The 23,407-nt window shown below is 47.8% G+C and overlaps 1 protein-coding gene across 6 annotated transcripts in view; it reads right to left on the bottom strand.

Annotated features, from left to right (window-relative positions):
* The window catches only part of TTK (TTK protein kinase), a 1,085,566-nt gene that overhangs the window by 862,904 nt on the left and 199,255 nt on the right, over positions 1–23,407 (bottom strand). For all 6 annotated transcript variants that reach the window (XM_069606303.1, XM_069606306.1, XM_069606304.1 and 3 more), the window contains exon 5: positions 4,012–4,170. In XM_069606303.1, coding sequence (XP_069462404.1) covers positions 4,012–4,170 — 159 coding nt within the window. The remainder of the gene's footprint in view (positions 1–4,011; positions 4,171–23,407) is intronic.

Below are 23,407 nucleotides of genomic sequence, written 5' to 3'. Positions count from 1 at the left end.
GCCCAGGCTACCGACAAGAGCGCGGAGAGCACAGTGAATGCTGGTGGCTCCACATGGAGGATGAGGCGAACCCTGCAGGAAGAAGAGAGCCCAGGGCCCCATCGGTAGTCCTCAGAGGGCCACCCGACGAAGGGCCAGGAGTCATCAGTGAACAGGCCCAGCTTGCAGCCACTTTTGCCAGACCATCATCCAGACTTACCAGCCAGCCACCATCCAGCAACAGCCCTGAACATGCTCGCCCAGGGTAATCGGCACAAGGACAGACCCTCAAGGTAAAGGGGTGACTAACTGTAGCAGTCAACCCATTGCGACAGTGTTTTATGGTGTGTATATATGGGGTAAATCAATGTATACATGTTATGCATATATATTTAATTAATAATTAATAGGTTCAATATTTAGGGAAGGATAGAGTTGGTCAAGTGGTAGGGGTTACATTAAAAAGGTTAAATGTTCGGTAGGATGTAAAGATGGCCATTAGTTTAAATAGGGGGTAGAGGGGAGCTACTATGGTGTGCGGTAGAGGGATAGGTTGGTGGCCTGCCTGTGGCCGCCTAGCAGGACAGGTCACACACAGAGCCCATCCTGTGGCATTGTGTTCCATGTGGGTGGCACCTGAGGTTAGTCAAGGGATCTGTTGTGGTGGACTCACCCTAAGGGTCCCTTGAAACCCCTCCAAGGAAGGGCAAACTGTGAGCAGGTACCCAGACATTTGGGGCTCACGCCAGGGAAATCCCAGGGAAAGGGAGGCAAAAAGAATTAGTATCTTATTAAATAAAGAGGGGGTCCCTGTTGGGGTCTCTGTAAAATGCACTCTTGTGTGTATTAGTGATCAAGGAACTCAGGGTGTGGCCCATCTCCTAGATAGAGATTTTATTTGTCTGGTGCAGTACACCTCCCTATGCAGGTGGACTGGTGGGTGGGGTTGGCGGTATCCATGTGAACTGTCCCTGCTGCGGGAAAGGGAAGAGTGCACCATTGCACAGACCAGGGCTGGATAACAGGGGCTACACTTGTATAACCGAACAGCCAATTATACCATCTATAAAACTGTATGGCAGGTTTGGTGCCTCTCAGAAAATGAGGAAGAGGAAAGCCGACCAAAGAGTTCATAAACCTTTTACATTTTAGAAAATACCTTACAACCTGTAGGTGTTTTTCCAACCATACCCTAAGACTCCAGTGCCCTGGCTGAAGCAAGCTACTGATCAGGAGGTAAGGTATCCCAAGAGCAACAGAAGGAAACCAGGGAAATGAAACACCCTAAACACAGATTCCATTCACTCAGATTTCACCATCCTAGTAAACAGTTATTTGAAGGGCTAGGGTAAAACCGGTTTGTGTTCACCTACGCATTAAACTAATTTATACAGTTGATTTTCTACCCTCCTTCCACATACCCCTAACCCCATTCTCTCGTATTCATTTGTCGCTAGGAAGAGACCAGATTCCTGGACTTAAAAGCTCTATTGATTTTGCAGAGAATTACATGTACCATGTAAAGAACAGACATAACATAGCAAAGAAATCTGGACCAAAATGTACTTGTGGCACAACCCCTATTTGTATCAATCTGGTGTCCAGTCAAATGGTCGACTGAATTTGGTCGAATGCCAAATGGTCGAATTTTTTTTTTTTTTATATATATATATGTGTTTTGTGGGTTTTCGTGTGGGGAAAAAAAATAAAGAAAAAAAAGGGGGTTGGGGGGGGGACCCCCCCCAAAAAAAACCAAAAAATGGGTAAAAAAAAAAAAAAAAAATTCGACCATTTGGCATTCGACCAAATGGTGTCGACCAAATTGTCTGTCGACCAAATGTTTTCGACCATTTGACCTATCAATCTGTCTGAGAAATACTGCTGTTGATTAAGTCTTATTGTGCCTTCCCACACACATTTGAAAATTGTACACCTAGGACCATGCAAATCCAGATACATTGTCCATAAACAAAGTCCATATTTCGGTGGACGTGAACATGTTATTTTTTAATATAGGTGTAATCCTTTACATTGGTGAGATATTCCAAATATTACTCTACGATAACGCATAAGAATTAGATACATTCTTCCAATTATAAGCCAGTTTGCCTCGCCACGGTCAGTTCATGGCTTATCAGACTACACAGGAGCGCTGAGCGTGAGGGTGTGGTCAGGACGAACATATCTTCCACATCAAAAGTTGCACAATAGCATTAGCGGTAGGGGTTTTCGTCCACCATAATTAATTTGTAGAGGTCCACGTTTTCATACTAGAACAAGCAGGCTGCACTCATGCTCAAAACGTAAGCCACATGGTCCTCCACTTATCACATCCTTGCAGCACAATCAGGTATACCCAGGTAAATCTGTCTCGGCACTTCTCGTGGCGAGATACCATCTGGAGCCTAGTTTACATGCATTATGCCTATGCATGATGAAGCAAAAGGAGCTGGCCAACCATTGCCATATCGTAATCCAATCTGATTCCTTAATTTCTCTGCCCACGTCTTTATCCCATATCCGTAAGCAGTGATGTTTCGCCAGATGTCGCCTGGCAATGGGGTCCTTGGTAGCTGCGTCTCTATTTCGGGGTACAAGCCTCAAAGGTGAATTGAATTCAAAATCATCTACAACATTGGAAGACTAGATTGATGCTAAACAAAGACATAGCCTTTGTGTGCAAGGCGATCCATACTTTGAGATTTGGTGAAGTCACTAAATGTGTCCCTCCATATTCACCCAGTGGTGGATATGGCTACCCAGTTACAGAAATCAATAAAGTTGCTGGTAGCATCGCCTTGTGGAACTAATCAAATTTCAAACCAGCTTACGTAGACCATTAAATGTGTGAAATCTTTAAGCACTGGACAAAGTAACTTACACATTTAACCGTAAACGTATACACGACTAGTGAATCAGTCCCCCTTTAAATAGTGCATGAGTAATCAAATGAGAACACATGCCTGCCTATCTTGCAGACACTGTAGAGTGTTATGAGCACACACGAATACAGCTTAACAAACATGTTACAAATGGGCAAGTAAGCTTTTAGGACTCTAGGCTGGGTGGTTCCAGTTCCCGAGTCCGAAGCAAGAAGGGGAGGAGCAAAGTTAGAGTGCTATAGAAATATTTCTTTGCATTTTAGCTTTGAAACATCAAAAAAAGTTTTGGTAAAGACAACATGTACTTTAAGCACACATAGCAATATCGCTATGGTTTATTTCAATTTAAGGGAAGGAGAATGCTTCCCTTCCAGCAAAAACCAAAATCTAAAACTGTGGACACATTTTCCCAAAACAGGAGAATGAAGTCTGCATCCCTGCCGCCCCCCCCCCCCCCCATCACCCTTAATGTTACCTAAGTCTATGTCTTTTTGCTTTACATTATTGCCAATTTTTGTTTCTCTCATCTGTCGGTCCTCCCCTCTTCTTCCTTTCCTTCTTGTGTGTTTCTTTTGGGCCAATGTTTCATGATGATTCTTTGAACAACACATGTTTAGGTTTGTTTGTTTCTGAATCAATCCATGAATTTTATATCAACACATCAGCTGTATTTTATATATATATATAAAAAAAGTTTTTGAATGTCTGATTTTGATTTACTGCGATTGTTTTCTAACTACACATATGTTCATCTATTTGCTTACTAGATTGAATACAGAATGATTTAGAATTCTCTTTGTGTTTCTTTCTTCTTGTCAATAGGTTTGAATGCAATTGTTTCAATAAAATATAAAATAATTCAATAAAGTTTTTGGGTAGATAGAGGTTTGACAGAGCGCTTATCAGAGAAGCGCTGGCAATGAAACAGTCCTCGAACCCTGGGTTCCGTTATGGCCAAGTTTTCAGACTTAGTTGTATTTGATTGATTAAAATGATCATTTACGTTTGTAAAGGATAATCCTGATCCAGTTAATACCCAAAATGGCTTCACGGTAATGATTTGGTGGCGAGACAGTGGATGCTTAAAAGTGTGATTAGGTGGGGTGCGAAGAAAGGGGTTAATTTGTATTTTAAAAAACTATGATCTGACCTGAAACATTGTCCTTGTCATTGTCATTGTCCTGGTCTTCCACAAGTAGTGTCATTTTCTTCAAATATAAATTCTGCATAGCTTTTTCCAGCATCTCCATGGGGACAGCACGGCATTCCACTGCTTTTTGAAGGATCTGTTTGCTTTTCTTGAAGTTTCCTGAATGAAATAGAATATGCAAACTTGTTAGAAAAATCCATTTACAAAAAGCACCTGGTATGGTACTGGCCCAGCCATAAACTATTGTACCCCTTGTCCCCCTCACTATTTCTCCATAATCCATTTGTACACCCAGTCTGCGCTGCAGAGATGTGCTATAATGCTATTTTATATGGAGCATCTGTTACTTTTGCTTACCCTCTACACAGAGAATCAGCCTCATTTGGCATGACCACCTCGCGTAAATGGACAGTCAGACTTGTTAACTCTGATTTTGCCGCACAGATCGCGCACACACACGCATGCTGTTGGTGAATGCAACCAACACACCTATGATCTCTCAATACTGTGATGCAATCATTTGTAACCATGGAAATGTGTACAAATCTATTACCTCTTAATTTGCACAGCCTCTCTCAGGTGTCACTTTCTAACCTAATCAGTTTGTCTGCTGGTTTCTTCTCACAGATTCAAGCTATTTTTCGGGGTACATTTTTTACTACACCAAAACGCTTTTTCAATCTTCATGAATGCAGAGCAGATTCACGATTCCCTACATTAGTCACATTAAGTGTTCTAAATTAAAAAGAACAAGTTACTTTCTTACCTGGTAACGTTCTTTCGATGGGATGGTGCGATGACGTATTCCACATCTATGACAGGTAATCACCACAGCTGTGCTGCTTCGGAAAATTTTCGGCGTCTGCGTCCTGCGTCGATGACGTAGATACGCTGTCCTCAAGGGCCTCCGTCGAGCCGGCGTCACCGGATGTTAAAGTAGGGCGCACAACGCCCATAGCCTCAGTTGTAGTTTTTACCCCAGAACGTTTGGCACCAATCTTCTGCCAGTATCACCACAGAAAGCCTTGCGGAAACATAAGCTGCAAATCGCATAAGATATTCTGTAGCGGGGCAGGTTGGGGGGGTACGGTGTGGAATAAGTCGTCAGAACATCCCATCGAAAGAACGTTACCAGGTAAGAAAGTAACTTGTTCTTTGAAGGGATTGGTTCCTCTGACGTATTCCACATATATGACAGACTCCCAAAGCAGTACCAACGTATGGCGGTGGGAAAAGAATTTTGAATTTTTAATTTTTTTTTATTGTTTAATCAAAATAAGATTTTTACAATACTGTCTGAACATTCAAGATGTTCATTGTTTCCTTATGTGGTGCAGCTTGTCATGAGCAGAACCAATTGCAGTGGTTGTGCACGACTTTCTTCTTCTAGTCACAAATGGACTTTGAGCAGATTATTGTCGATGTATTCTAGCATTTTAGCTGTTGCTATTTGCCAGGCTGTTCTGTCGCCTCTGATGAGCCTGCACCACCATGTGTCTTCCTCTTGTAAGATGCCAAATCCTGCCATGTGGGGCAGATAACGCTGTCTAATTGCCTCGGTGGCTGGACAAACCATTAGGAGATGTCTTCTTGTTTACTTTGACGGTTGTGTGGTCTTGTGGCAAAATTAACAGCTGTCCATTTGTGCGAAACCTCTGATGTGTAGTATTTCATTTGTTTTTAATAAGTTCAGACGTGCGCGTAAAATTAGATTGCGAACCTGTCTTTTCGGGAATTGCGTTATCAAGTGTTGCAACTCATTTCGTTTCAGCATGTTGCTTGGCAAATGTGAGGTGAGCTGTAATTTGGCAGCGGTGTCTATTGTCCTTGCCCAGTCAGCGTCTTCGATTTTACATAAGACTCTGCATGGGTTATGGATGAGTTTGTCTTTATCAGATGCAATTGAGAGGAGTAAGGCTTGATTTTCTTTTTGCCATTCTGTCAACATGACGGAATTTCTAGTGTCCATCTCAAGTTTAATCATCCTAAATATTTCATTGAGGTCATCCATTCTGCACTTCCTAAATAGCATGATGGTATTGCAGCTCACCGTGCATTCCAAGGACTGAAGACTTAGTTTGCGTCTAATAGTCACTCCTGATGTTGAGTTGGGCAATTTCAGCACTTGTTGCCAGAACGAGGCTTCGAGTTTTGACCATAATGGCTTGGGGATGGTAGGCATTGCTTCTGTGCCGTATGTGACAGCAGGCACTACCTTCATTTTATAGAAGTTTATTGTTGGAATAAGGGGGAATTTCCCAAATTTGCTGTCTATGGCCTTTGCTTGGGCCGCTAGTTAGTTGATCTTTGCGTGCAGTTCTGCTTGCATGGTGTTTTCATATCGTGAGCTGTCCAGGTAAACTCCTAGATATTTAAATGCTTTGACGATCTCTATTTTTGTTTCACCCGGATGCCAGTTGAGGTCATTGGATTTCTTATGTTTTTGTAAAATCATGATTTTCGTTTTGTTTTTGTTAATTTCTAGATAGTTGTTATTTACGTACTGTTGAAGGCTGTTTAGTTGGCGTTGCAGCTCTATTTGCGTCTGATCAAATAGCGTGAGATCGTCCACGTAAAGGAGGCGGCCAATTGGCGTGGTTCCGATTTTCGGGGGAAAGGCTCTTGTTGTCTTCTCAATTTCTTGGATGTCACCGATATAAGTAAGAAAAAGAGCTTAAGCTAGCGGACACCCCTGCTTTACTCCACGTGTGCTGAAAATTTCTTCTGACAATTTGCCTTCGTTACTCAGACACACTTTCATCGTGGTGTTGCAGTGAAGGGCTTGTATTGGAGCTAGAATGTCTTTGGGCAATCCCAGGCTTTTAATTTCTGCCACAAGCGCGATCACTCCACGCGGTCGAACGCTTGTATGAAATCTATAAAGACTGCGAACAGGCGTTGGTTGTGTTGTAGGGCTTTGCTTTAAGGATGCTGCAGACCAGAATGTTACAGGTGGTGCCTGCGTTTTTTTTTTTAGCCAGCTTGGAGCTCGTCGTTGCATTTTGCAGAAGCAGCCCACGATTGGAATCTTTTCAGTATTGATGTGGCGTATACCTTGCCCAGGACATCCAGTAGGGCTATTGGACGGAGGTTTGCGGGATCCGTTAGGTCCTCCTTTTTGTAGATTGGTACGATCGTCGCTTTTGTCCATGATGGTGGTATGGATCTTGTTTCAGTGCAACGGCGGAAGATGGCACTCAAGAAGTTTGCCAACTCTTTTGGATGAGTCTTGAGTTCGGCGTTAGTGATGCCGTCTGGGCCTGGTGCTCTTGAGTTTATTTTTTTGATTATGTCCAGGATGTCGTCCGTTTTCTAGATTGACCCATTTTGCGGCTCCCTGTTGTTGGTCACTGATGTTTTCTCTTGTTGCCGCTTTAAAAACAGCAGCAAAGTGGTTTTCGCAGGGGAGTTGGTTGATGTTAATTCAAAATTTGGTGGTCTAGGGGTTTGTCTGTGGCTCTCAGTAGCGACCAGGAGTCTCTGTTGTTCGTAACTAGCGCTTTTGTGATCTGGTCGGCGTCTGATACAGTTTGTGTCTATGAAATCTCACCCAGGCTTTGTAGTCTGCTTTCAGGCCTTTAATTCATGCACCTCTGTTGTTGGCTGTTGCTTTTTTGCTATTCATAACGCTCTTCTGTAATCACGTCTTTTATCAATTAGTTCTTTGTTGTATGTGTGATTGGTGTTTGCTTTTGTGGCGTTCCAATTTTTTTGGTCGCATGTGCGAGATCAGCAGCGGTTGATAGTCAATTGCACTACCTATTTCTGGTTGCACAGATGCTTTGTATTTTGACGTTGTGTCAGTAATGGCCGCGGCACTTCGTTTTATCCGGTTGCCTTGAGCATTCGGCTCAATTTGTAGGTTTGGGTCTTTTTGTTGTTTGGCTTTTTAGAATTTTAGAATGCCCAATTAAATTGCAGAATAAAGGACCGCTTTGCCAAAGGCCAGATCTTGCCCATGGATAGAATCCAAGGAGTAGTGTTTGACAAAAGTATGGAGAGGCGCCCATGTGGCTGCGTCACAAATGTTACGAATGGGAACATCCCTCTGCAGAGCAGTAGAGGCAGCCACACCTCTGGTAGAATGGGCACGTAAGCCTACCGGAGGGTCCTTTCCCACCAATCGGTAACATTCAGAAATTGTCAAGATTATCCATCTAGACAAAGTCTGCTTAGTTACAGCTTGTCCCAAATGCCTTCCAGCGTAACCAATAAAGAGTTGATCGTTCACTCTGACCCGCGACATGCGTGAGATGTAGAAACTTAAAGCTCTCCTAGGATCCAACCTATGGAGCCTCTCCACTTCCTTACCAGGATGTGGACGAGGATAGAACGCCGGAAGAATGACCTTCTGGCTTAAATTAAATTCTGGCACAACTTTCAGAAGAAAAAAAAAAAAAGGACAAACCCTAAGAACAACCCTGTCCTTATGAAACACTGTGAAGGGTGGCTTAGCAGATAGTGCCTGCAACTCACTCACTCTGCGAGCGGAAGTAACCGCAACTAAAAATACAATTTTTAGTGTCAACGGTCTCAAAGGACAAGAATGTAAAGGCTCAAATAGAGCACCCATTAGGAATTTTAGAACTAGGTTCAATCCCAACCAGGCACCTGGAAAGGTGACGGTGGGAACACATTAGTGAGCCATTTCAGAAACTGAGAAATCAAAGGAATCTTAAAATAAGAACTCTCCTCAGACGAGCGACGATAGGGAAGACGGCGTGGAGGGCAGACGGACATGTCGAGAAGGTCCGTGTACCACGCTCTCCTGGCTCATGCCGGAGCAATGAGGATCATTCGGGAACCGAACCTCCGTAACCTCCTCAGCACTTGTGGATTGACGGAGACTGGAGGAAACGCATACAGCAGTGGGAATGACCACTCCACTACGAACGCATCCCCTAAGGCTCCTCTTGGAGGAAATTCCAGCGAGCAGAATCTTTCACACTTCCGGTTGACCCTGGTGGCGAAGAGATCTACTTGAGGGGTCCCCCAAAGGGCAAAGATCTCGAGGAGAATCTCCTGAGCCAGCTCCCACTCGTGAGAGACCGTGCTCTGCCTGCTCAGAACATCCACCGCCTCGTTTTCGTCTCCGGCCAGATGAACTGCCGAGATCGAAATTTCCTGCTGGATGGCCCAGAACCAGAGCTGCATTGCCTCGCTGCACAGAGGAAGTGACCCTGCCCACCCCCTTTTTGTTGAGGTAGTGCATGGCCACTGTGTTGTCCGTCAGGATCAGGACATTCATTCCTCGCACAGTCGGCAGAAAAGCTTTCAGAACTCGCCTGATGGCCCTCAGCTCCAAAAGATTGATATGGAGTCTGGACTCCGATGGAGACCAACGACAGCTGAGTGTCAACTCGTTGGCATGAGCTCCCTATCCCGTGAGGGATGCGCCCATCACGAACGTCGCCTCTGGCCAGGCTAGCCAAAATGCCCCTTCATCAGATTGCCTTCAGCGGCCCAACACAGAAGATCCTGGCCGACCGAGGGCGGCACCTGAACGGAATCAGACATCCTGCCGGATGACTGACCACTGCATCTTGACAGCCCACTGCAGAGATCTCATCCGCTGCCTGGCCTCTGGCACCAGGAGAATGCCGGATGTCATGAGGCCTAGCAACTCAAGAACTCTAACGCCGGGAGACTCTGGGCACGTTGAAACTTGTGCACCATCTGCAGAATGTGATGAGCACTCACCTGGGGAGGGAACCGCTGCCCCAGGGATGTGTCGAGCACTGCTCTGATGTACAAGAGCTGCTGAGTTGGCGCCACGTGGGACACCTTTAAGTTGAGGGAGAAGCCCAGCCTGTGAAGGGAGTGGCAGGTGACTGACAGATTATCCAGGACTTGCTCGGGAGAGCATGCCCTGATCAACCAATCGTCCAGGTAGGGGTAGACATAAAACCCCCTTTCCTGAGACACGCTGCCACCACCACCATGAGCTTGGTGAAAACCCCCGGGGCGGAGGTCAATCCGAACGGCAGGCCCCGAAACTGAAAGTGCGAGTCGCCAACCGCGAACCTCAGGAACTTCTTGTGCTTGGGATGGTTCGCACATGAAAATAAGCGTCCTTGAGGTCGAGAGACACCAACCAGCCCTGAAAGCGAAAGGCCTAGAGGACTTGAGAGTAACCATCTTGAACTTGTCCTTCCTGAGGAGCTTGTTCAAACCACGCAAGTCCATGATGGGTCTCAATCCCCAGTCTTTTTTCGAAATCAAAAAATAAGGGGAAAACCATCCCTTGTTCCTCTCCACTACAGGCACCGGTTCTATGGCGCCTTTCTCCAGCAGTGATTTGATTTCCTGCGCAAGCAGCGCATACAGACGCTTCAAAGAGAGATTCCCCGGTGGATTGTCGCGAGGCCTCTGCCGGAAAGGAAGACAGTAGCCGTGGGCTATAATCTCCAGAACACACACATCTGAAGTAATGGCACAGCATTCTACAAGATGCTGCGCCAGCCTTCCCCCAACCGGCGAACCATGGGACATGGCCTCATGACCGAGCAGAAGCGGCAGTGCCTGAGGGCAAAGAGGCAACTGCCTAAGCAGCTTTGGCACCTCAAGTACCTCGTTTTCCACCTCTGGTACTCCTACGTTGGCTCCTTTGACTTGCAGCTCCCCTCGATCTACCAAAGGTAGAGTAGTCTCGAAAGGAACCTCCCCTCCATTGCTGTCCCCTAGGACGAAAAGGCAGAGGTTGGCGAACTGCAGCGCTCAACGACTTCGCTGCAGCTTTGGAGGTCTGCAACCTCTCAAGGCTCTAGTCAGCCTTGCTGCCAAAAAGATGGTCACCATCAAAGGGCATATTGAGAAGCCGGGCTTGTACAACCGGAGCAAACCCGGACTTCCACAACCAAGCAAATCTGCACATCACGGTGCTCGCCGCCATGGACCAGCTGACACAGTCTGCCACGTCTTGTCCCGACTGAACGGATTCACACATGGCATCCTTGCCATCCTGTACAAGGGCAAGAAAGCCATCCCGTTCCTCATTTCCGGGAATATGTTCAGCCGCCAATGAAACAATTCCACAGAGTGTGAGTGAAACGTGCTAAGGCACACACAGAGTTGCCCGCTTTCAAAGCCAACCCCCTGAAGAAAAGACCTTCGCCCAACTGTAAAAACTTTGGTCTTCCCTATCAGGAGGGATGGTAGGGTATGACGCCTGTTTTGCTGGGGCCGTAGCCGCCTGCACCACCAAACTCTCCGGAGTAGGGTGCATGGACAAGTAGCCGGGGTCGCCACTGGCTGGGTACTTTTTCGGCAACGACTTGCCCACTGCCGGGAGACTCTCCGGAGCAGTCCAAGCCTCCGCCACCCTTCTTTACAAGGCCATATGGAATGGCAGTACCGGGTCAGTATGTGGACCATGGTCCAAGAGATCCGTCAGGTCATCCTGCAGAAAGTCTACTGATGGCGCGGACTACCTCAAGTACTCCGTCACCCTCGACAAAAGCCGCCTGTACGAAGATTCAGCATGCGTACCAGGCTCAGGCCTGCCAAACTCAACCTCCGGGGAGGTATAAACACCTCTGGTGTCATGCGAAGACTGACGCATGACTTCAATCTGGCTATGACCAGACAATATTTCGTCAGGAACCTCATCCGGAACCAAACCTTCCTCAGACTCTTCCTCCACCTCAGTAATAGAATCCAAAGGCTGGAATAAATCCCTGGAGGAGGGCATAGAAAAAGGGTCAAAGACAAGTCTCACTGACTTCTTCAGGGCCTTCCTCAGGCTCTCCACCGAAGCACCGGGTACCTCCGAAAAAGCATCCTCGAAAGGTGTCGACAGAATTGGCGTCGACGTCTAGCGTGGCGCCGAAGCTTCGACACAGGCCTTGAGGGCGGAGCCCCGAGCGTGTCAGTCGACGGCCTCGACGCTGATGGCGTTGATGACTTCCTCGGAGGCAGAGCCTCGAGAGAGTCCCTCGACGGCGTCTAAGTCTTCTTCGAAGACCTCACAGGTTCTGACGGTCTCGAGGGCGTTGAGGACCGGGATCTGGAGCAGGCATGACTAGAGTGATCCACCTCGTCTGATCGGGACTGAAAAAGGCGCCCGATGATCGCGCTGACCACCCGAGCCCGAAGGCGTGTGAGCTGTGGCCCTAGCACGTTCTCTGCTGGCTTCTTTCGAAGGCGCGGACGGAACGGAGCCCTGCGACTGAAAAATCGCCATCTCTGTACGAAATGCATCCCATTCCGCTGGAGAAGAGTGCTTGTTGGGACAAGCAACCTGCCGATGGGCTGAGTCCTCAGACGAGGAAGGCGACCGGTGATGGCGCTTGCGTGAGTGCCTCGAAGAGGCAGAGGAATGGCAGGAACCACTCCGGGACCGAGACCCCCCCCTGGACTTACGCCGACGACGCAGAGAGTCGCCTCTCGAATCGTCGGTCGAAAGCCCCGCAGATTTCGACTTTCGGGGCTTGGAAACCCTACCGACAGAAAGCTTCTTCTTCCGCAAGGCCTTCGATGTTAACGACTGGCAATTGTCACAATCATCCGTGGCGTGGTCCTCACCGAGGCACTAGAGGCAGGCGTTGTGCAGGTCCGTAAGCGACATCTTGGAACCGCAGTCCCGACACTTCTTGAAACCCAGCCGCGGGGTAGAAGAAAACGAAGAAAGGATATCTTCACAAACTAACAGGTTCGAAGAACCGATAGAATAATACTAAGAAGAACCGAGGTGCGCCAAGATCTCCGAAGCGAACACGTTCGTGGAAAAAACGGAACTGAGGCTACGGGCATCGTGCGTCCTACTTATAAATTCCGGTGACGTCAGCTCGACGGAGGCCCTTGAGGACAGCGTATCAACGTCATCCATGCAGGAAATTTTCCGAAGCAGCACAGCTGTGGTGATTACCTGTCATAGATGTGGAATACGTCGGAGGAACCAATCCCTTCGAAATGTACATTTTACTGATGCTGGATCTATTGTTGGGGGTATGCAGAAGGATGATGGATTTTTTATTAAAATTTTGTAGGGCAAAAAAGGATCTGCAGGTGGCATTTCTGCATTTTACTAGGCATTCTCAGGCAATGTCATGTTTGTTAAATAGCTACAATACTGACCATTAACATATTGCAGAAACAAATTAATTGAATCTTGTTGCCAACATCTCTCGATTTGCTATTTTTTGCTGTGATTTCCATTTTTTATTGATCATCTTTTATGCTGATAAAGGGTGCATATGGGATACATTACTCACCGTAATCTTATTTCTGATGCTTGTATCTGCTTAGATTTACATGCTAGGCATAGGCCGAGATCTAGTGGAAGCTGCGGAGTATTACAGTTGTTTTTGAAACTCAAAAAGGAAACGTCGACAGGGCATGCCAGTAAAAATATATCCCTAGTGTAACGTCCACTGTACCCATGGTCCTTCATGCGTCTAGGTCCCTCAGATTGTTTTGTTCTGACACGAGGTTGCATGAAGTGTAGAGCGAGTACAGGTGTATCCAAGCAGATAGATAACAGAAAAGCTCATAACATCTATGCACCTTCTCTCAGGGGAGGAAGGATGGGCACATGTGAATCTAAGCAGATATAAGCATCAGAAATACGATTACGGTGAGCAAGGTATCCCTTCTGAGGCTTGTGGAATCTGCTTAGATCACATGCTATGCATAGATTAGCGAGCACTGTTAGGAGAAGGTGGTGGGTCGTGAGAAGGAGCAGCGGCAAATAGATGTTTTAGAACCGCGTGTCCCATTTGTGTATCTGCTTTGGAATGGGTTTCAATGCAGTAGTGCTGAGTGAAAGTGTGTATTGCGCTCCATGTTGCTGCTTTGCAAATGGTGTCTAAGGGGACATTTGCAATAAAAGCCAGAGTAGCTCCTGTGTTCCGTGTGGAGTGAGCTCTTGGTGTAAAAGGCAGTGTCTTGTTTGATGATGAATAGCTGCTACGGTCACCTGGTATCCACAGGGACGCCACCCAGCCGGGTTACTCGCTGGTATGCTCCTCAGCTTTGCCCTGATGTGGTCTACGGGGAAGGTTCTGCCTTGTGGTAGAATTAGGCGTGCTCTCCATCCTGCCTTCTTTGCAGGGGCGTGTTGTCTTTCATGGGCGAGTGCGGTCCAGTTACTTCACCGACACCGGCCCGTTTGATATTGTTCAGTTATGTCTTATTGCTGTTCTTTAGTTTTGTTGCTATCCTGCATGCCTTTCTTTGTTTAAAATGGCTCTTTTTTTCTCCCTTAGGTATGCAGAGCTTCAGTGCGGCGAACTGGCTTGATTGAGCCCCGCTGGTAAAATGGAGCATTAAGAGTGCTATGATGCGTTAAGTAAGCGCTATGCGCAGCGCTGCGAAGTCTTGCCTGTGTTTTCCTTCCTTGTAGGTCACGGTGTTCTTCAGCACGAGTGGAATGTCCGAAGTAGTGCCAGCCGAGAGGCGACCAGCCAGGTAAGCCTTTTGAGCAGTTCGTAATTTTTAAATGTCTCTACTGCTTTCTTTAATGTTTCCTCTATCAGGTCGTTCTGTCCAGGAGGCGTGCAGATTCGAGGAAGCTGTTCTTAGTAGCTGCGAATGTTTAAAGATGAAGACTGCAGGTAAGATGCTGCTGCTAATGATGTTCCTTTTGTCTCCTTGCAGGTTCTGCTTCTCCGAGGTGGGAAATGTGGTGGGCTGACCTGAAGAAATGGACAATAGCAGAAACAGCAGTGTGGGCCAGAGCAATGCAGAGGGGGAGGGGGAGAGCAGGGCCTAACTACTTGCATGGAACTCCCTCAAACAGTACCCGTTTAATGGCAAAGATGGGCAAGACACGACAGGCCCTAGTGGGCCGGAGGAGGACGGAACTCCTGGAGACAATGTGAATGAGGGAACTCAATAGGGGCTGTGGCCATGCTGCAAGGGGTCGAACGCGAGAGCCAGAGACAATAAAACGCTGAACATTATGGACAGACAAGGAGGGGGCCAAGTCTAACCGTCAAGGAGATGGATGATAGAGTGCGGATCCCAACACGAAGTGCCAGTTGTAGTGTGATTTTTGGTGTTGATGTTTGTTATGTGTTGGAAATGAATAAAGAGTTAAAAAGAAATATAAAAGGAGCCACCATTTTAGAACATAGGTGACCCTATTGTCACCATTTTAGAACATAGGTGACCCTATTGTGGACAACCGAGAGTCGATACAGTCTGTGGTAAAATAAAATAGCACAATAGTTGGTAGAACACGCCCACTACCACCAGCCATAACTAAAGGGTTGTCTATGTAGCTAAAAGTCACAGGAGCAGAGAACGGGGGATACTAGATATCCCCTTGGCACTCCACATAAGGTGGTGTGTGCCAATCTTTCATAGTATAAAGTTTTAGGAGGAATACAAAATATCACTATCCTAAAGAACTGTAGTTAGAAAGGATAAGAAAAGAATCCAAAAGGAGAACCCAAAGGGTTCCCAGCAACACTGCCCATAGGGAGCTGTGTACTGCAAAAGTAAAACACAGATGCCTTAAAAGAGATGGAGGAAAGTAGACTCCATAGTAAAGGTAAAACACAGAACAGAGTTTCAAAAGACAGCACATATGAAACAATGAGTAGAACAAGGTTCCACTCATTCAGGATATAAAGAAAAAGGTCCAGAAGTCCAGCAAAAGGTGCTTGGGAGAGAGGGGATGAAGCATAAAAATGATAAATCTCCCCAACATTCATTACATGCCTACTCCAACCTAAAACTGTTGGCTTTTCCAAAGGAGTTCCGGCATCACATTTTAAGCTGCCACAATGAGCAGCTACTGACATAAAACAGTGAATTAAAATACTCTTGCTTTTTCAGATTATTATCCTGTACATTTTCTCCCTGAAATTCAGAGTTGTTTACTAATAACAAACCATGTTTATCCCACCTTGTGTATTTAGTGCACTGCTGCAGTTTTATATAACTAAGCACCTGCATATAGATGTGCATTTTAAAATAGATAGCCTTGACTCCTCTCCCATGTACATGGGATTTTGCCTACACGCTCAGAGCTCCGTCCACCATACCCCTAAAATCTCCCCTTTGAGCATTGATTCTAGAAATCCATCTCAACACTTGGGCATGAGGTCGATGTGGGCAAAATTCAGCCTCTATCCAGTAATCCCCATCAAGACCTGTATATATGTATATTTTCCCTGCAGAGAATGCACTTCACGAATTGTCATTTTTTAGCAACACCAATCAAAGTCAGTTTTTTTCTTAACTCCAATAAGATGATCAGATAGTATTGGATGTAATCGATAAACTCTGATAAATTGTCACCCTCCCCAGTAAAACTATGCAAGGCTTTAAAAGAACCCTGCTCCAGGATTTTGTGCAAGTCCTCAAACAATTATTTCATTGGGCTCAAATTTTGAGATCTCACTTTTTTCCACAAAACTTTGGTACGCAATGATTGTAAGCCCAATTCATAACTGATCATTACTGTTGGTAAGGAATGTGATACATTGAGGAAAGTTTTCCACAGGCCTCCTTAAATGACGATAGTCATTTCAAGACCATAGAATAGGGAAGGAATAGCCTTTCCCTTAAAAACGTTAAAGGCATATGGGTGAAGCTGATTTTTTTTGCATTTTTTTTTCATTTGCACCAGCAAAGAGATTTGCTTCTTATTTAATCTGAATAGTTCCTTTTCCTTAAACCTACCATACTTGCAAAGCCTCTATTTTAAATGGTGGGCTATTCCTAATCTAATTTCTTGCCCGGCCTAAACCATTAACATTATTGGGCATAGACCTAGCTTTGAGAAGCAACAGAGCGGTTTACAGAAGAATAAAACAGTACAGATGCATAACAGAACACTATTCAGAGGTCATAACAGAACAGATATAGAGCAGATGGGGGTAGGATAAAGAGGGGTCAAAGAGGAGGGGTACAGCTGTAGCAGGTGGCAGGGAGGAGAGGGGCAGACTGCGCCTAGTGAGCCAGGTGGCACGAAGGGTTGGGGCTGATTTGATGGCCTAGCTGTAGAGACTCCTTGAACAGGTGGGTCTTGAGTTCTTTTCTGAATTGTAGGGGTGAGTGAGGCTGAAGGGGAGGATTTTCCATAGTCTTGGGGCATAGGCAGAGAAGGCTGGTTTTCTGGTCCTTTCCTTTGTGCAGCAGCGGATTTCAAGTGTGCACTTGTCCTGGCTTTTGATGGTGTGCTCTCTGTCGGAGAGGCTGAGTTTCTCAGCGAAGCCGCTGAGTGACTTGAGAGTGAATGCCTTATAGATGATGCAGTAAGACTTGAAGGCGATTTGTGCGTGCAGTGGGGCCAGTGAAGGTCAATGAGGGACGGGGTGATGTGGTTGCATCTGCGTAGACCCTTGATGAGGCATGCAGCCATGTGTAGAAGACTTCAGAGGCACAAGGGAGGACGCAAGGCCTCAGAGGAGGGCATTACCCCGTCCAGGTGGGATAGGACCAGTGCTTGAATGGTGAATCTAAAGCTGACCCGAGGAAGGAAGGGCTGGACTTTCCGCAGGAGGGAGGGAGGATACCAAGCGGTCTGATTTTTCTTAGCCAAGTGTGTCTTGCAGGACAGGCGTTTGTCGATGTGGAAGCCGAGGGACTTCGCGCAGGAGGTGAGCTTGGGTGTGAAGCCCTCAGCGTACATGGTTGATAGCCAGGTCTGTATGTCTGGGTGTGGGTGAAATGTAGAAATTCCTTCTTGGAGGGGTTGAGGTTCAAGCATGTACTGCACATGCAAGATGGATCAGCAAGATGCAGGTTTTGAGCCTGTGGATATCCTTGACAGAGTCTATCCTGAGGTATTGCTGTGGGTTGTCGTCAACGTATTGGTGGATGTGGAGGTTACTTGTGGCTAGGAGGGCTCCCAGCAGCTCCATGTATAGATTGAAGAGCACTGGATGCAAAGCATTTCAAACATGGATGCAAGCAAATAAACCTGCCCTCAAACAGTTCCAAGACAGAACTTATGATGCTAGGTACTGCTACTCAGCTGAAGATTGATCTGGAGTAGCTCTTTCAAAATAGCAGATTGCGATATTCCCACACAGCACAAGGTCAAGACACTTGGGGAGCGGGGGGAGGAAGTCAGGTTAATAGTCTTGTGTCTAGCACTTGTTACCATCTGAAACTTTTGTCCCAGTTACAGCCCTTTCTTTCATCGGCTAACCGTGCCATATTTGCGTGGGCCATCATAGGAGCCAAACTGGATTACTGTTCCAGCCTTCAGCTTGCTATCGTCCATTAGGCCTTTCCCCCCCACATTACGCTGACAAGAGTGTTCGCGAAGGTTTGACAGGGAGGATGCAGAATTAGCAGCGGCAGTGCCATTATGGAAATCCCAAGCTTGGTTCCCAATGATGGAATTTTCCTCTGATCTCTCGAAGATAATTCCGTCTCAGCGAGTTCCGTTAGTGAGGCATTCCAGTCAAGAACACCAGTTAGGAGTCTCCGCCAAACTTAAAACTCTGGAAGCCCGAGTCGAAGAAGGGGAGGGCAGGTCCAGGCGCAATAACATTCGAATTCTAGGTATTCCTGAGAAGGCTGAAGTCCCCTGTATGGAGCTTTTCTTGGAGCAGTGGCCGATGGACCCGTTCGACCAGCAATCCTTTACCAAATTCTTTTCTATAGAGAGGGCACACTGAATGCCCACTGGTAGACCAGTGCCTGGTGCTCCTCCGCGAACGGTGATAGCAAGACGCGCTGATGCACCTTGCACGAACCAAAGGCACGATCACCTTTAACGGCTCGAAGATAGCCTTCTTCCCAGACGACACGCGGGAGGTCCAGAAGGCAAGGCAATCCTTTGAAAAACTTAAGACAGCTGCAAGTGATGGGAGTCAAATACGGCCTGCTCTTCCCGGCTCAGCTGAAAATCTATCATAAGGGCACAACGGTCCACTTCAACGACCCAAAGGAGGCCTGGCGATGGGCAGAGCAACATATTGAGGGAGACTGGTCGGCACCTCGAACCAACAGGGACAGAAATCCGAGACCACCAGCGGGCCACCCTCCGGAGCTGGACCAGCCACCCTCACCGAACCAACCGGTGGAAGCCGGCGACTGACTCTAGCTGGTTCCCCGCGGGGGGGGGGGGAGAAATCGGATCCCACAAGCGGGTGCAGGACCGAAATGATACTACAGACTATGCTGGGTGGTGCCACGAAGCTGTTGTAAGTCGTTTACGTCATTAATAATGTGGTTAGTGGTGGCGTACCTTCATCGCACCTGGTAAAAGGCTACGGGGCCGCCCCCCCCCCCTACTTCTTTAGTTTTAACTTGAACAAGGGTTCGCAAGGTTGACACCCTACCTTTTTCTTTGAGTGTCAGCAATGTTGGGGCTACAGGTACTTCGGGTTGGGGTGGAGTATGGGGAGGGGGAGGGAAGGGAAAGTTATGAGTTTTTTGTTACCCTGGAAGCAACGCGCCATTGCAAGCTCCAAGGTCTGTTGAGGTACATGGTAAGACAAGGCTACAGATGGTGCAGGCAGTATAATATTCATTACTCCAGGCACGCACTGCAATACATCACCATTAACGGGGATACCCTCCTCGTGAAGCACCCGCCCAACCCTTTATCCCGATTTTTGGATGGCATCCATACAACCCCAGTCGACCCCGACTGAACGCCCCAAGTCTTTCAAGGTGCTCACCTGGAATGTAAATGGGATGGGCTCCGCGATTAAAAGACGCTTGATTAAGCAAATACTCAGTAGACACTCCCCCCGACGTGGCCTTGCTATCCGAAACACACCTAGCGGGATCAAACTGTGCTAATTTCCAATGCACAAACTACAGGGCTGCCTTCCATGCAGGATATACAATGGGATCCAGGTGTACTATCATTCTTATACACAAACGCATCCCTTTTGCCCTCCAAAAGCTTGGAACAAGACCCTTGGGCCGTTATGTCTTGATCCTGGGAACGCTTTGGAATGAGAGGGTCGCTTTTGCTTCAATATACTCCCCATCCGGACTGGGGCAGGTGCTACTGGAGGAACGGACTACCCTCATAGGTAAACACCAACCTGATAGGTTGTTTCTGGGGGGAGACTTCAATGTCGTCATGTGCAATGCCACTGACCGTAGAACACATCTCAGACAACGCAACCCGGACACCCCTACGAAGCTGTTTAACTTTGCGTCCGCCTTGGGTCTGGGTGATGTATGGCGAGAGTTACACCCGGACACCAAGGGGTATTCCTTCCACTCTGGAGCCCACGGCTCCCTCTCCAGGATTGACTATCTCTTTGTCTCACACACAGATCTCTACAGAGCACGGGCGGCAGATTTTCTTCCCCGGGGCATCTCAGACCACTCACCCCTACTTGTGGAGATTCACACACAGGGTGCATCCCCCCCTAGAACATGGAGACTAAACAATTACTATCTGGGTTTCCCCGAACTCGTTGACCACCTTACGGAAGTCTCCACCGAGTACTTCGAAATTAATGATAACGGAGAACAGGACTCGGTGGTGGTCTGGGAGGCCTATAAGTCTTGCAGGGCGCTTTAATCTCCTGGGTGGCGAATAGGGGGCAAGAGAGACTCCAAGACATAGCGGAAGTGGAGGGCGAACTGACCCAACGCGAGAACCAACACATCCTTGGCCCATCCCCACAGACCCAGTTCTCTCAAACGAGCCACCGAGCGGCTCCGAAACCTCATTAGACAACGCTAAACAAGCCCATTGGGACTCCCGAGCCAGAATCTGAGCATGGGGACAAAGCCGGCAGAATGCTAGCTTGGCTGGAGAAAAGGAATGAGGGACAACGCTGCGTTTGCGAGATTGTCACCTCACGGGTGCACATCGGACGCAGAGATAGCCGACTTTATCGGGCCCCGACTTCGCGGCTGGACCCAACCCTCCTAAATGACATACTATTCCCAACTCTCTCAGTACAGCAAAGGGCGAGTCTGGACTCTGCCCACTCAGAGACTGAGGTGGCCGAAGCACTAGCCCAACTGCAGACTGGGAAAACGCTGGGCCCGAATGGGTTCCCAGTTGAAACCTCGCAGAAGCTGGGGGGGAGGGCAACATTACATCTTCCCTCCCTAAAATGTTCTTGACTGCCCGGGAACAGGGCACCCTCCCGCAGTACCTCTGTAAGGCCACCATCGTCGTCATCCCTAAATCTGATAAGCCCCAGGAGCAGTGTGCCTCTTATAGGCACATCTCGCTAATCAATGGCGAGGCTAAGGTCCTCGCCAAGCTCCTAGCCAACAGGTTACAACCGGTAGCTGATGCCCTAATACACCCGGATCAATGTGGCTTTATGCCACACAAATCGACCCGAATGAATCTGTCGACTTCACTTGGTGCTAGAGAGGGCTCCTGCCATTAACAACCGCTTGCTCTTCGAGCAATCGACTTTGAGAAGGCTTTCGATTCAGTCCGATGGGATGGCCTCTGGGAGATCATGGAACGCATGGGCTTCGGGGAGGGGTTCCTGGGATGGGTTAAGCTGCTGTACACAAATATCCGGGCGGAGGTCAAAGTGAATGGGTGGACCTCCCGCTCCTTCCGATTGGGCAGGGGTACACGACAGGGGTGCCCTCTCCCCCCTTCTCTTCGCTCTCGCGATAGAGCCATTGGCCATATGGCTTTGCCAGAGCACATCCTTGATGGGATTCAGATGGCCAGAGGGATACCGAGACCGGATATCCCTATACGCGGACGACCTCCTGATATACCTGGAAGAGCCCATCTGAACCTGCCCCATAGTGACCCAGATGCTTGTCCAATAGCGGTCTAAGGATCAATTGGAAGAAATCCGTTTTCTTCCCGGTGAAAGGAGGGGGGCAGCCCAACCCATCTGACTGCCCATACCACATAGAACAGCTTGGCTTCCGATACCTTGGGATCTGGATAACAACAGATCTTACAAGTTATAGCATGCACAATCTCAAACCCATCATGGACCGATTCTCTACTGATGTACAACATTGGAAGCATCTCCCCCTGACCCTCATGGGTAGAGCCGCCCTTTTAAAAATGTTAGCTCTCCCGCGATTCCTTTATGTCCTTCAAAGCGCCCGTTGCAGATCCTGGGGGCTGAATTTGGCCGGGTGGAAACCCTCCTCAGGGAGCTCCTATGGGATGGAGGACAAGCGTGCATAGCCCTGGCCACACTTCAGAGGTCGGTCTGGGAGGGTGGGATCGGAGTGCCCCGCCTTCAGACCTACTATTGGGCCTCCCAACTGGTGGTGGTCAATGACCTACTGCACAGAGACCAGGAACTACCCCATATCAAAGCCGATGTGGGAGCCATGCACAACACCGATCCATTGCTTGCAGCTATTCTATCAAGCCCCCCCTAGACCCTCCCCAGTAACAATGAAGCCACAGATTATTACCACTTGGAGGAACGTACACAGGTTTGTGGGGTGGGGGAACAAAATATCAGCGGCGCAACCCCTATGGCAAAACGCCAACCTGAGGGAAATTGCAAAACTCGAACCTTGGCCGTGCTAGGTGAGGGCGGGGATCCAGAAAGTGGGGGATGTCTTGAAAGATGGGAATCTTGCCCCGTTTGCAGACCTACAATGCAGATTCCAGCTCCCAGACACAGAGATACCATCACATGCAAATGTCCCACGCCCTAAGAGTCCACATATCGACAGGACAATATCCCGGAATGCTCACCTATTGAACGCAACATTTTGCCTGAATATATCCCCTCCAAATGCACATCCATTCTCTATAATGCCATCACATCCTTCGCGACTCCTTAGCTGACCAGTCTAAAGGCTAAGTGGGGAAATAGATGTAGGGGACATCTACCCCGAGGACTGGATCCGGGTACTAATGCACCCACGGGAAGCCGCCATATCCTCGAGACTCAGAATGGTGCAACTTAAAATACTGCATAGAGTGTACTATCCTAGAACTGCACTGTTTGGGTGGAAAAAAGCAACGAACCCGAACTGTCTCAGATGTGGGGATGAGGAGGGGACCTTCTTTCACATTCTGTGGTCCTGTCCCCGCATCCGAATTTTCTGGGAGGCCTATTGTCGGGAACTGGCCCGGATACTCTCCAAAACAATAGAAATGGACCCGAAGGTCCTAATCCTGGGAGTACTGGGGGAGCACGAACTGAATAAATGGGAAGAACTGCTACTGCATAAGGCGGCCACCCTAATGAAACGCAATATTGCACAAAAATGGGGAGCCCGGACTCTCCGACGGTGGAGCAATGGGTACTGGACATGGACACGGGCTATGATCGAAAGACGGATCTATAACGCAAGAGGCTGTCCCAACAAAGCCTCTAAAATATGGGCGGCATGGGAGGAGGGAGGGCCCTGATGTATATGCACTCGGGGGATGTTACTCTGAACACTTACACTGAACTGTAGTCGTATTCCATGAGAATGGTGATGCAAGACATACTACTACTATAAGACGGGCCGTGTTGGCCCCATTGGATGTAGCTGCCTCATCTTTCTTTTGTTCCAGCCC

The sequence above is a fragment of the Ambystoma mexicanum genome, chromosome 4p, assembly GCF_040938575.1.
Source record: "Ambystoma mexicanum isolate Mex_15411 chromosome 4p, UKY_AmexF1_1, whole genome shotgun sequence".
In the NCBI taxonomy this organism is placed as follows: domain Eukaryota; kingdom Metazoa; phylum Chordata; class Amphibia; order Caudata; family Ambystomatidae; genus Ambystoma; species Ambystoma mexicanum.
This window is presented reverse-complemented; position numbering and strand designations above follow the sequence as displayed.